At 44.2% G+C, this 13,256-nt stretch overlaps 1 protein-coding gene across 1 annotated transcript in view; it reads left to right on the top strand.

The window, feature by feature from the left end:
• The window catches only part of frmd3 (FERM domain containing 3), a 320,905-nt gene that overhangs the window by 263,375 nt on the left and 44,274 nt on the right, over window positions 1-13,256 (top strand). The window contains exons 11-12 of the mRNA XM_041185271.1: window positions 3,198-3,272; window positions 9,689-9,757. Of these exons, the coding sequence (XP_041041205.1) occupies window positions 3,198-3,272; window positions 9,689-9,757 (144 nt within the window). The remainder of the gene's footprint in view (window positions 1-3,197; window positions 3,273-9,688; window positions 9,758-13,256) is intronic.

The following is a 13,256-nucleotide window of genomic DNA, read 5'->3' as shown; positions in this document are numbered from 1 at the left end:
TCAGAAGTTTAGATGAAAGGTCATTGACCCGAAATATTAATACTGTTTCTGGCTCCAGTAATGCTGCGAGACCCGAGTACTTCCAGCATTTTCTGCTTTTATTTTGGATTTCCAGCATCTGCAGTATTTTGCTTTTGCATTGATCAATGCGGTAACAGTTTTTCTCAATTTATTTACATAAGTTCCCATATTTTTCCTCTCTCAATTCACCATGATTATTTACAAGTTAAAACAATACACATAATTTTATATGCTTTTATATTTAAAATTGTAATGTAATATTTAGTTTTAACAGTTTGGGGTCACCATTAGAGTGGTGAAGGTTTAAGTGCATAATGTATTTATCAGTTTTGATTTTTTCTATGTTAGGAGGGAGGGGATTGGCAGAGTTTAGATGTGTTGAAGGTTTTTGTTCAACGCTACTTCAAAAAAGCTCCAAAAGCTGGTCATAGAACTAACTGAAAAATGTAATCCTATACCACCTACTACCCTCTGTCACTCCATAGGAAGAGATATAAATCATTCAACAGTCTATCCAAAATATATCACCTAAACAGTACACTGATCTCCAGTAGTATCATTGTTGTATAACTTCATGTTCGAGTGCCAAGTTCATACCATGCCCCTCCATGCTCCTTGACATTGACTATAGTCTTTCCAGCAGACCTGTCAATGCACCAATTGCGTACACATTAGCCTTCTTCTATAGACCAGTGCGTTGCATTCCTTGTCTGAGTCCTCTGCAGCAGAACTCGCATGTGACCTCATCATCCGTCGAGTTGACCTCTGGGCTACCCTTGTCTCTTGCCCTATTCAGGCTGCTCCTGGTAGCTCACCTTGTGAAAATCCCGCCTCTAAGCTATCATCATCAACAACAACTTGTATTTATATAGCACCTTGAATGTAATAAAACACCCAAGACACTTCACAGAGGCATTATAAAACAAAATATTACAGTGAGTCACAAAATGAGATATTAGGGCAGATGACCAAGAGCTTGATCAAAGGGATAGTTTTTAAGGAGTGTCTTAAAGGGGGAAAGTGAGGTGGAGACACGGAGAGGTTCAGGGAGAGAATTCCAGAGGTTCCAGAGGAAACTGAAAACCAACCAATGATGGAACAATTAAAATAGGGGATGTGCAAGAGGACAGGATTAGACAGGATTAGAGGTATGTGCTGTATGAGTAGCTGAGCTGGTGCCTGTGATTGTGAGTGAGTGACTTTATCACTGGCTTCCTGCTCTTTCACCTCTTGCTGTTCCACCAGAGGCCAGCTAGGTGTCAGTTTTTGGGTATCTGAAAGGAGAAGGGCAAAAGGATTGTGGTGAGGAGAGGAAGGGAATCCAAGAGGTCCATGTTTACACCATCTGCAGCTTGTTATATAACAGCAACTCACCAAGCCTCCTTCAACAGCACCCTCCAAACCCGTGAACTCTGCCATCTAGAAGAAGAAGACCAGCAGATGCATGGGAATACCACCATCTGCATATTCCCCTCCAATACATCGCTGTTCCTCACTGTCACTGGGTCAAAATTCTGGAACTCCCTCCCTAACAGCACTTTAGGTGTACCTACATCAGATGGACTGCAGCAGTTCAAGAAGGCAGCTCACCACCACCTTCTCAAGGGCAATTAGGGATGGGCAATAAATGCTGGCTTCGCCAGTGACACTCATATCCCATGAAAGAAAAAATGGAGATTGCAGGATGGGGAAGTGGGATGCTCAAAGGAGAATTAGATATGGGAATACCATCATCTTTGATGGTTTCAGAGCCACTGCTGTGCACAGCCTTGATGACCGCTCCAATGCTGGCGACTGCCATCTCCTCCATCGGAGTAAGTTTTTAAAAATTCTTTCATGGGCTTCCATGCTTGAATAGCTGGCAGCTTGTGGCGGCTGTGGGATGTGGAGCATTGCTAAGCATGTGAGAATGAGGTGAAACTATGAATATTAGCTGTGGAACGTGATTGATAAGAGATTGTTGGTAGGTGAATGATGGGGCTAAGGTGGATTGAACAGTGTGTGAGACTAGTGCGCAGTTGGTGGGATTTTGCATTTGAGGAAACATTCACTTACCTTGACCATTCGAGCGAGGTCATTCAACTTTTTAGGTTACTGCATCCAGGTCCTCAATTAGGCTCATGGCATTTATCATCTCTTATTCTTCTAAGCTCCATGGAATACTGGATCTACTCGATCACTCTTTACAGGATAATCCCCTCATCTCAGGAACCAGTCCAGTGGACCTTCATTGCACTTCCTCTAGGGAAAGTATGTCATTCTTAGGTAAGAAGACCCAGACTGCACACAGTACTCTAGTTGGGGCTTAGCATGGCCATGTGTAATTGTAATAAGACTTCTTTGGACTTATAATCCAAGGGAGCAACCTTGGCTCAATGGGGAGTGAAGGAGAGCTTGCCAGGGACAGCATCAGGCATACTTAAAAATGAGGTGCTAACCTGGCGAAGACACAACGTAGAACTACAAGCATGTTAAACAGTGGAAGCAGCATGCTATAGACAGAGCAAAATGAGCATTGCTAATAAGGTCAGCATTTATTGCCCATACCTAACTGCCCTTGAGAAAGTGGTAAGCTGCCATTTGAACCGCAGCAGTCCATGTGTATTGGTACACTCTCAGTGTTGTTAGGGAGGGAGTTGCAGGGTTTTGACCCAGCAACAGTGAAGGAAAAGTGATATAGTTCTGAGTCAGGATGGTGTGAGACTTGGAGGAAGACATGCAGATGGTGGTGTTCAAAAATATCTGCTGCCCTTGTACTTCTAGATGGTTGAATTATTGTAGTACATCTTGTAAATGCTACACAGTGCTGCTACAGTGCATCATCTAGGAGGGAGTGAATATTGAAAGTGTTGGATGAGGTGTCAAACAAGCGCGCTGCTTTGTCCTGGATGGTGTCAAGCTTTTTGAGTGTTGTTGGAGCACACTCAACCAGGCAAGTGGAGGGTATTCCATCACACTCTTGAGTTGTGCCTGGTATGGACTTTGGAGAGTCAGGAAGTGATTTACTCACAGCAGAATCCCCAACCTCTGATCTGCCCAATATCTGACAAATGTAGAAGCAGTGAACCTTAGTCCTAAATATTCAGTATTTTGGGCAGACATAGATTTTGTTTGGTATTTTGACAAAAGGATCACAATCACCCCAAATACTAATGATTTTTTTTTTCACATTATAGGTATGAAAAATCTAGTCAGATCAAAAGTGTCTCCAGCAGTAACATCTTCTTCAAAGGCAGGAGGTTTCGTTTCAGGTAAGCCTTTCTGTCATGTCAAGATAGCTCAAACAAATACTTTGCACAATTATCTTTGCCCTAAGGTCCTAAATACAATTAGCAATCTCTGGTCGGAATTTTCCAGCTCCCCCATGGCAGGTTCCCCCCGTGGCGGGGCCGGTGAGCCATTGAAATCTCCGTTCACGTTGCCAATATTGCGGTGTGAGGGGCTGGAAAATTCCGGCCAATGTTTTTTATAATACCTTAGAGACCTGCCATACAGGCAGTGGCTAAACTACTATCAGAACTGAGTGACTCCCAGGTCCAAATCCCTGAGTTCCCTGAGAGTAGAAACTACAGATTTGCCTTAAGATCAGAGTAATCAATTTTCATTGAAGTTACAGGTTCACATGTTTTTACATGTTATAACGTTCAGGTTCGGGAATCACAGATTACCCAAAAATGGGGTCAAGCTCATAAGTGATTTTAAAATACTTTATTAAGTACTATATGAAAAAGCAACAGTTTAAAAGTGAAAAAACAAAAACAGAACTACCTGGAAAAACTCAGCAGGTCTGGCAGCATCGGCGGAGCAGAAAAGAGTTGACGTTTCGAGTCCTCATGACCCTTCGACAGAACTTGAGTTCGAGTCCAAGAAAGAGTTGAAATATAAGCTGGTTTAAGGTGTGTGGGGGGGGGAGTGGTGGGTGGGTTTGGGTGGGGGGAGAGAGAGAGAAGTGGAGGGGGTTGGTGTGATTGTGGGGACAAACAAGCAAAAAGTGATGCATAAGCTAAATAGATAGAAAAAGCATATGATCCGTGACAGGTGAGAATGATTTACCAGTCTTGGAGGATGAATGGATGGACAGTGTAGAGTGGGCATTGATATCTCTAGCTTGTGGCAGCAGTCTTCTGCTCTCTAGCAAAGTGTTAGGAAACTCTTCACCTGATCTTCCTCCATCTGATAAGGACTGCCCACTTTCCTTCCAAGCACCAGTTAATTTATTTTTTTCTAGAGGCTGGTTGTTTACCCTACGTCAATCCTCTAATCAATGACCAAAGGACAGGTACTCAAGGTGTCACTTCCCCTTGTCCATCACTTTGGCTCAATGTAATCTTTTAGCTTATCCAATGCTGGGTGCCATTTGTTAACTCCTGCTTCGATAAGAGGGTATAAGATGCTGTCCTATTGACTCAGGAATGTCAACACGGAAGCTTGTACCAAGAGACCTCGATGTGAGACTCCAAAGGCACCAGTCTCCTTGGCTATTATCTTTGTTTTGCCTCAGCCACTGACGTCAGGGAATGTTTGTGTTTTTCCATAGAGAGAAACAAAACAGCCTTCCACCAGATGGCCTCATACCACGCCTGCTAATTCTATTAGATGTTATGATCCCAGCTGATGTCAATACTGGATAAACCAGATCCCAGAATGAAACCTGGTTTGGTAGATCCTAACTTTTTTTTTAGAAACTATAGAGGTCAATTACTGAACACATTCACAAGAGTCTGTCAGTGTACCATAAGCACAAAGACTGAAATGTTTATTAAAAAGAAATAAATAACTATATTACACGAGACAAAAAGGTTGGAAAGATTTCAATACAGATGCCAGAAAGTGATTCAGATTTTCTTTTATCTCAACAACTCCTACAGACACAAAACCCCAGTGAAGATTTACCACCGTTTTAACAACAAAGTTTCTTGTTTGGTTTAGCTCTGTTTCAAACAGTTTTCTTCCGGCAAACTCCTGGAGTTGTTGAGATAAAAGAAAATTTGAATCACTAGATGCTTTGTTTCAGCTGGTATCTTTCCCTGAAACACCTAGAAACCACAATCTAAACTCACTTTCACTTCAACTTCAGAGCAAACACGAGTTCCCTAAGCTCAGTTCTACAGCAGACTTGCAGGATTTCTTATTAGAGAGGCTAAGCCTTCTGCCTGCACTCTCTGGTATATACACATACTAACTGATCAGTCTGCTGTGTTTCCCTGTCTCTCTGTATGGTCCCTGGACCCCTGTCACTAGGCAACAGCACAGTTTTTTCTACTTTGTTTTTTTTAACTTCACTAAAGTACTCACCCTTGGTAATTCATCTCTTCACTTCAAGAGTTGTAAAACCTCATTAAAAATGCATGTATACAAACATGGCCCCAGGCTTCCCAGCACCCAGCTCACAAAATCCTCTAAATTAAACAAAAACCAGATTTCACCTTTCTCAACACTCAAATACAAAATATAAATTAAACTTAAAGTTATGCATTGTTGCTAACAAATAATTCTAGAATATTCTGAAAAGTACCATTTCTTATAAGGCTGACATACAACCGATACACCCGGGTCATATATACCACAAACAATATTACAGGATATTTTTCTTTTTCTTTGTGATGTAACTGGGAAATAGGCCGAACACTATAACGTACTTAGAGGATAGTGGATAGTGAGAATGACTGCTAACTTTCATGCATGTGATGGAAGACTCTGATGGGAGATCATGTGCTCCCAACTGAAGATTAAGATCTCCTACTTTAATTGCACTGATAATTCTCAGCAAATTTGTCACTGTCACTGAGAAAGAAAATAAGAACTGTTTATGGAGATAAAATGCTCAGAAGTCCCATTTTCAGGTAGGCTATGAGGAGAGAAACAGACGGAAGAATTTTCTCCCCCGTTGGGGGTGGGGGGGAAGTGTAGGAGTGGGCACGTGCAGGCACACCTCTAATTGGTGCCCCAGATTGGGGGCGCACCACCATTTTATGTGGGCGGGCTAATTAAGGCCTGCCCAGCATGACGCCTGCCAGGAAGTGCTATGTGCTCCCTCTGCGGGCGGGGGGAGGGGGGATTCCCTAAGCCAGGAGTGCACTCTATTGCGCATTCGCACAAAAGAGTGCACTCATCTCCCTGAGGCTAAGTGCTGCATCGGAGATTGGCATCAAATTCAAAAATGGTCAATGCGCAAACATAAAATTTCCCTGATATGTCCCCTCATGTGATACTGTCACATGAATTGGGACATGTCCATCACTTTTATTCAAGCTTTTATTAAATTTTAAAAAACCTTCATGAAACCTCATCCCGCCCATGGATGAGGTTTCGTGCTTGTTCTGAAGCCTGCCAGGGCTCCCAGCCTGCCCGCCAACCTTAAGGTTGGACGGGCAGGTCCAGTAACTACTTGAATTAGTTTTTAAATGGCCTCAATTGGCCATTGACAGGTCGGCGGGCGCACAGCTGATTCGGCTGCGCCCCCACCGACCTGAAACTTTAAATGATGCGGGGTCACGTTGTGAGTTATGCCTCCCGCTCACCGACCTCAATATCCTGGCCTAAAATACAGAAAAAGATGAGAGGACAAATTTGTACCTTTCAGCTACCACCTGTGAACTATAAGACATAGTAACAGAGTAACACTTTCAGGCATTAATTGGTGGGAGGTGGGACTGCTGATCATCACATGGACAGAATGTTCTTATGATGCCTCAGAGAGCTGCTGGTCAATCAGTCATCTGGCAGCTCTGTAGTCCCAACCACCGGGAGCATTGGCAACTCTTGGGACTACAAGTAGTCCCCAGAATCAAAGTCCTGGAGCCACAGATCACAGTGGGTGAGGGGGGTTGGGGACTGTTTTTGAAAGGTAGGCAAGGCCAGGTAAGGACAGCAGATTTCCTTCCCTAAAGAACATTAGTGAGCCAGACGGATTTTTACAACAGTTGACAATGGTTTCATGGTCGTCATTAGACTCTTACATCCAGATTTTTATTGAATTCAAATTCCACCACCTGCCTTGGTGGGATTCGAACCCAGGTCCCCGGAGCATTACCTTGGATATCTGGATTACTAATTCAGCAACAACATCACTACACCATCACCTCCCCTGGGGTTGTGCCCAATCTTGAAACGGGGACAGTAATGAAGGCACATCCCCCACCCCTCTCCCACCTGAGGCCTGGGCAGGATACCCCGTTAGGCTTCAAGCCCCATCTTTGAACCCCACTTGTTGGTCTCAGAATTGAGGCCAGCATGGAAAGTGTCCCTTAACTGGGTATAAATTGGTTACTTAAGGGCCTCAATTGGGGCAAGGACTAGTGTCCTGTAAAATTGCAATGTCATATGTTCACCAGTTTTCTGTATATTTTATATATCTGATTTAACTCAGAGTATTGCAGAGGTGACACTAGTTTAAATCTACAACAGGGTTAGTTACAGTACTTTAAATTATCTCTACAGTTACAGGATTTCCACATAAATGGTCTCAGCCAGAATCCAGATCAATGTTCCAGAATGTTCTTATGATGTCATTGCTTAAACTCTTTAGTTCCACCTGCAGACTTAAGCAATCAAGCACAATGAACATAGATCAGTGTACTGACTAACCTAATCAAACACTGATCAATCAGACCATTGAACACTACAACACTACATCTTTTCCCATTTTAACTAAAGACCTTATTTGAAATCAACAGTTCCTTACCTGAGCCCTGCAGCAGGACTCATCTGCAACTTCACCCTCTGGAAAGTTCACACATGATGTTAGTTTAACATCAGTTGTGGGTAAAGTTTCAGAAACTAGAATCAAAAAAAATTTACAGGAACTCGGGGAGGTTTGAGTTAAATAAGGAGAGCTAGCACAGATTTGTAAAAAGGCAGATTGTGTTTCACTAACCTAATTGAGTTTTTTGATGAAGTGACAGAGAAAGCTAATGAAGGGAATGCAATGGATGTTGTCTATATGGATTTTAACAAATCATTTGATAAAGCACCTAATAAAAAACTGGTTAACAAAATTGAGGCTCATAGAATAGGAGGGTTAAAGTCAGCTTGGATAAAAAAAACTGGCTTAAGGATAGAAAACAGTAAGTGGGGTAAATGGTTTTTTTTAAAATAATGGAGGATGATAGACAGTGGTATTCTCTGAGGGTCAGTGCTAGGATCACTGCTCTTTTTGATATTTATAAATGACTTGGATATTAGAATACAGAGTAAAATTTCAAAATTTGCAGATGATACCAAAATTGGAGAGTGGCAAACAGTGAGGATGATATGAATTGCCTGCAACATGACATAGGTCAGCTTGCAGAATGGACAGACATGTCGCAGATGGAATTTAATACAAGTGTGAGGTGATGCATTTTGGTATAAGGATTAGAGAGAAACAATATAATGATGATGCATTATCTGGAAGTCATGTCCCAGAAACCAGCCCCCACCATTTTTGCTGTGTGTTGTGGGGGGGGGGGGGGGGGGGGGGGTGGGGTTGGGGGGGGGCTGCATGTGGGGATGCGGGTCAAACTTTGGACACCTGTGATTCATGGAGATAGCTGTACATGTTAAAATGCAGCTGCCTTCCATCTGATCTGTTTTTCATAAGGAGGGAGCGGGAAATACGATGTGTGCAAATTAGGCCTAGTAGAAGGTCTAGACCTATTGGAGTTCTTTAGAGAAATAGGGTATCCATTTGGAGAGTTCAGGTAACCTTTTGGATATGGTCGGGACACCTTTCAGAGAGGTCAGGTGTCGGGAGAATGGCTAACAGGGTATTAGAAAAGTGCGCTATGGATAGGAGCAAGAAGGGTCAAAGAAGATTCTTTAGTTTGATAAGTAAATGGATTGTTAAAAGCCGGATCCTGTAAGGAGTCAAATTTCTAGAGCTCTGTGAGCAAAGACATTGATGGTTAATAGGAATTTGAAAAGGCAGACAAATAATATTGAGAGCAACATCGGGTTTTCAAGGTGATTTGAGAAGTGTGTGAAGGAACCAACCTGCTTACTGACCACCACTGATACACTGGACTGGTAGTGGGAACTCTTGAGGCCACTTGCTGAGCATAGGACTAAACCTATGATTTTATAATTAGTAACACCATATAATGCTAATCCATACATATAACTTGGTTCTAAATTTAGTCACTGGTATTTTTGAATTAACTAATCTCATGCACATTGGTGGTAGGACTGCTAAAATTGACCTGGGGGCAGGGGACAAACAGCCTGTGTTCTTGACTGCTATACAGCGACCACTATTATAAAGTGTGAATGAATGGACATCAGCTGAATAAAGGATCAGCTGTGATGCTTGCTACTCAATGCCTGCCCCAACCCCCAGTGAGCTGGCTGAAATTACTGTGGGGACTGAATAGATGAAGAATAACTCTTTGGGAGAGGTTCCATTGTTGGTACTTTCAGAAGAGATGAGGAGGAAAAGTAAATAAAATTGGTAATAATTTGAAAACCTGCTTTAACATTTGTGGCTGTTTGAAGAAATACAAAGTAATTGAAAGTAAGTGGGTGAGGGGTTGGAGGATTAGTGTAAGTGGTTTTGTTTAGGAACACATGCTCCTGTCTAGACATCTCTTACACTGTGTTGGATTTCTGAAAATCTTTAGTAAATGTCATTATTTTCAAAGGTAGAAACTAGACGTTACATAAAATTACATATTTATCTCATTGATTGTAGTGGGAGAGTTGCGAAAGAAGTTATAGAAGCAAGCACCAAAATTCAGCGCACCCCTCCTGAAGTTCACCGGTAAGAGCAACATTGCACAAATCTCTAACTCTATTTATCACTAAGCAATCCATCGTCCTGAGTGAGATTTAATTCAGGAATTAGTCAACATTAGAAACAAAATCATTAACTTGTTTACATTTCATTTCACCAGGATTCATTTTTGGAAGGGATGAGATTTGCTTCCTCAAATGTTTCATGGATCTCCCTATGCCATCCAGCAACCTTGGCTGACAGGCTTTTGTCAATGTTGGCCTGAATCTGAGAACTACAAAGTGTACTGTGGCAGCCCAGGGCAGGATTTTCACTCCCGTCAAGTGGGAAAGTGACTGCAAACCATTGCTCCCTCCTTTTGGCATGTGATCTCAGCATATGTGTGTGAATAGAAAAAAAGAAAGGCTTGCATTGCTATAGCACCTTTCATGGCTCAGAAGGAAAAAACAGTTCAGACCAGTATTCTTATTTCCCAGTTTTTACTGTTTTTGCCTTGTGGGGAGCATTGAACATCTCAAAGCTATTTGCAGCTAATGAAGAACTTTTGAATTGTAGTCACTGGGTGGAATCTTTTAGAGGCACCGGGGATCTCGCCTGTCGACTGGAGAGCTGGCGAGAAACCCAAGGTTCCTCCTTTCCAGAAAACCTGCCGAACCACAAGCCAATCAGGAAGTGGCGAGGCCACCGGCTGGCTGTCCCCTGAAATCAAGACCGCGGGGGCAGAAGTCCTGCCTAGCAAGAGGTGCTGACCAATCAGAGGCCAACAGCTCTTGCGCTCATAGGGCGTCACTGAGGAGACTGTGGCTGCTGCCAGAAGGACCCCACCCCGAAGTCCCAGGATTGTGGAGGACCCAGGCTACAAGTAAGTAATGTGGGGGAGGGGGCCATTCTGTGGGCTAGGGGTCGTGGGGGGTGCGGGTGTCAGAACCAAGGGAAGGGGAGTGTCTCTCTTCAGGTCCTTTCTGCCTTCCCAATGTCCAGCCTCTTGATCAGTGCCTTTGATCGAGGAACCCCCCGCTCCCCAAACCCCCAAGGTGACAAGTGGCCTTTACAATTTCACCTGTGTATACGCTGCATGGTGACAGACCCACTTGCAGCTGGGTTAATAACAGTAGCAGCGGGATGAGGCCCTGATGTAGTCATTAATTGGCCACTTAAGGGCCTCAATTAGTGGCAGGTCGGAATGGTTGTCCAAGGGCCTTCCTGCCCAGAACTTAATTCCAGTGGGGGCAGAAAGGTGGTGAGGTTTAGCTACACCACCACCCACTTAATTATGTTCCCTTCTCGCCTCCAAGCTCACCAGCAGTGAGAGCAGAAGATTCCACCCACTGTTATACTGTAGGAAATATGGGATACAATCATGAATCCACATCCTAGGACTCTCTACCTCATTTCCTTTTCAATTGTAACCCATTCTTTCCTGGAAGTAATGGGTCTTTGTCAGTTTCTTTTTTCGGCAGTACCGCCACAACACTGGCATCTACCCGGCAATGCGGAAAATCACCCAGATATGTTCTGTCCACAAAAAAGTAGGACAAATCCAGCCTGGCCCCAACAGTCCACTTTCAATCATCACACAGTGGTGGAAAGTGTCATTGACAGTGTTATCAAGTGGCATTTATTCAGCAATAACCTGCTCAATAATGCTCAGTTTGGGTTCCACCAGGGCCACCCAGCTCCTGACCTCATTACAGCCTTGATCCAAACATGGACTAAAGAGCTGAACTCAAGAGGTGAGGCAAGAGTGGCTGCCCTTAATATCAGGTGGCATTTGACTGAGTGTGGCATCAAGGAGCCCAAGTAAAACTGTAGTCAATGGGAATCAGGGAGAAAACTCTCAGTTGGCTGGAGTCATACCTAGCACAAAGGAAGATGATTGTGATTGTTGGAGGTCAATCTTCTCAATCCTAGGACATCGCTGAAGGAGTTCCTCAGGGTAGTGTCCAAGACCCAACCATCTTTAGCTGTTTCATTAATAATCTTCCCTCCATTATAAGGTCAGAGGTGGGTATGTTCGCTGATGATTGCACAATATTCAGCACCATTTGTGACCTCTCAGGTACTGAAGCAATCCACGTCCAAATGCAGTAAGACCTGGACAATACTCAGGCTTGGGCTGACAATTAGCAAGTAACACTTGCGTCACATAAGTGCCAGGCAATGACCATCTCCAACAAGAGAGAATCCAACCATCCCCCACTGACACTCAATGGCATTACCATCACTGAATCCCCCACTATCAACATCCTGGGGGTTACCATTGACCAGAAACTGAACTGGACTAGCCATATAAATACTGTGGCTACAAGAGCAAGTCAGAGACTGAGAATCCTGCGACGAGTAACTCACTTCCTGACTCCCCATAGCCTGAACACCATCTACAAGTTACAAGTCAAGAGTGTGATGGAATACTCTCCATTTGCCTGGATGAGGGCAGCTCCAACAACACTCATGAAGCTCAAGACCATCCAGGTCAAAGCATTCCACTTGATTGACACCCCTTCCACCAATTCAACACCCACTCCTTCTACCACCGACAAACAGTGACAGCAGTGTGTACCATCTATAAGATGCACCGCAGCAACTCACCAAGGCTCCTTCAACAGCACCTTCCAAACCAGTGACCTCTACTACTTAGAAGTACCAAAACAGCAGGTCTATGGGAACACTACTGCCTGCAAGTTCCCCTCCAAGTCACACACCATCCTGATTTGGAACTATATTGCCATTCCTTCACTGTTGCTGGGTCAAAATTCTGGAACTCCCTTCCCTGCAGCACTCTGGTTGTACCTACAACAGATGGATTGTAGCAGTTCAAGAAGGCAACTCATCATCACCTTTTCAAAGGCAATTAGGTTTGGGCAATAAATGCTGGCCTAGTCAGCGATGCCCACACTCCATGAATGAATAAATAAAAAAAGGTGGCAGGCAGCCTATCTGCCCTTTGCCAATTGAAGCCCTTTTACCAGCTGCAGATGGGCACTTGGTAAAATCTGGCATCCTCCCAGGGAGTTCATGGGGGAGGTGGCCGGTTTCCCCCTGATCATGCACCCTGTGGCCCACAGAGGTCATCCCCCCAACAGCAAGGACTGTCCCAGTGGAATAGCCCCCACCCTACCCTCGCGATTAGCCCCATCTTCCTTGCCAGGTCTACCCTGACCCTACTTAGCTGCACTCTAGGCCTGCTCCATCATCGCTGGTCTGGGAACTGCTGCAGTCCCAGCAGCGGCCACCACTCCTGCTGGCACTGCTGGGACTGAAGAGCTGCCAGCCCTCCGATTGGCCAGCCCTCCGATTGGTCAGCAGTTCTTGGAGATGGAATATCCTGCCTGGAAGAGGCAAAAGCTGTGACAGCAATCAGTTAACTGCTTGAACAACGTAAAATTGAACCGTGGCTTCTAGGGCCAGTGGAGGAGGACTTACCCCTGACATTATGGCCTGTGGGCGGGGCTATTACCTCCACCTAAAGTCCCAGCCACAGGTTGCTGCCACTCTTTAGTTCCTTACTAGGCTATTCAACAGTGAA

This window comes from Carcharodon carcharias, chromosome 4 (genome assembly GCF_017639515.1).
Source record: "Carcharodon carcharias isolate sCarCar2 chromosome 4, sCarCar2.pri, whole genome shotgun sequence".
In the NCBI taxonomy this organism is placed as follows: domain Eukaryota; kingdom Metazoa; phylum Chordata; class Chondrichthyes; order Lamniformes; family Lamnidae; genus Carcharodon; species Carcharodon carcharias.
This window is presented reverse-complemented; position numbering and strand designations above follow the sequence as displayed.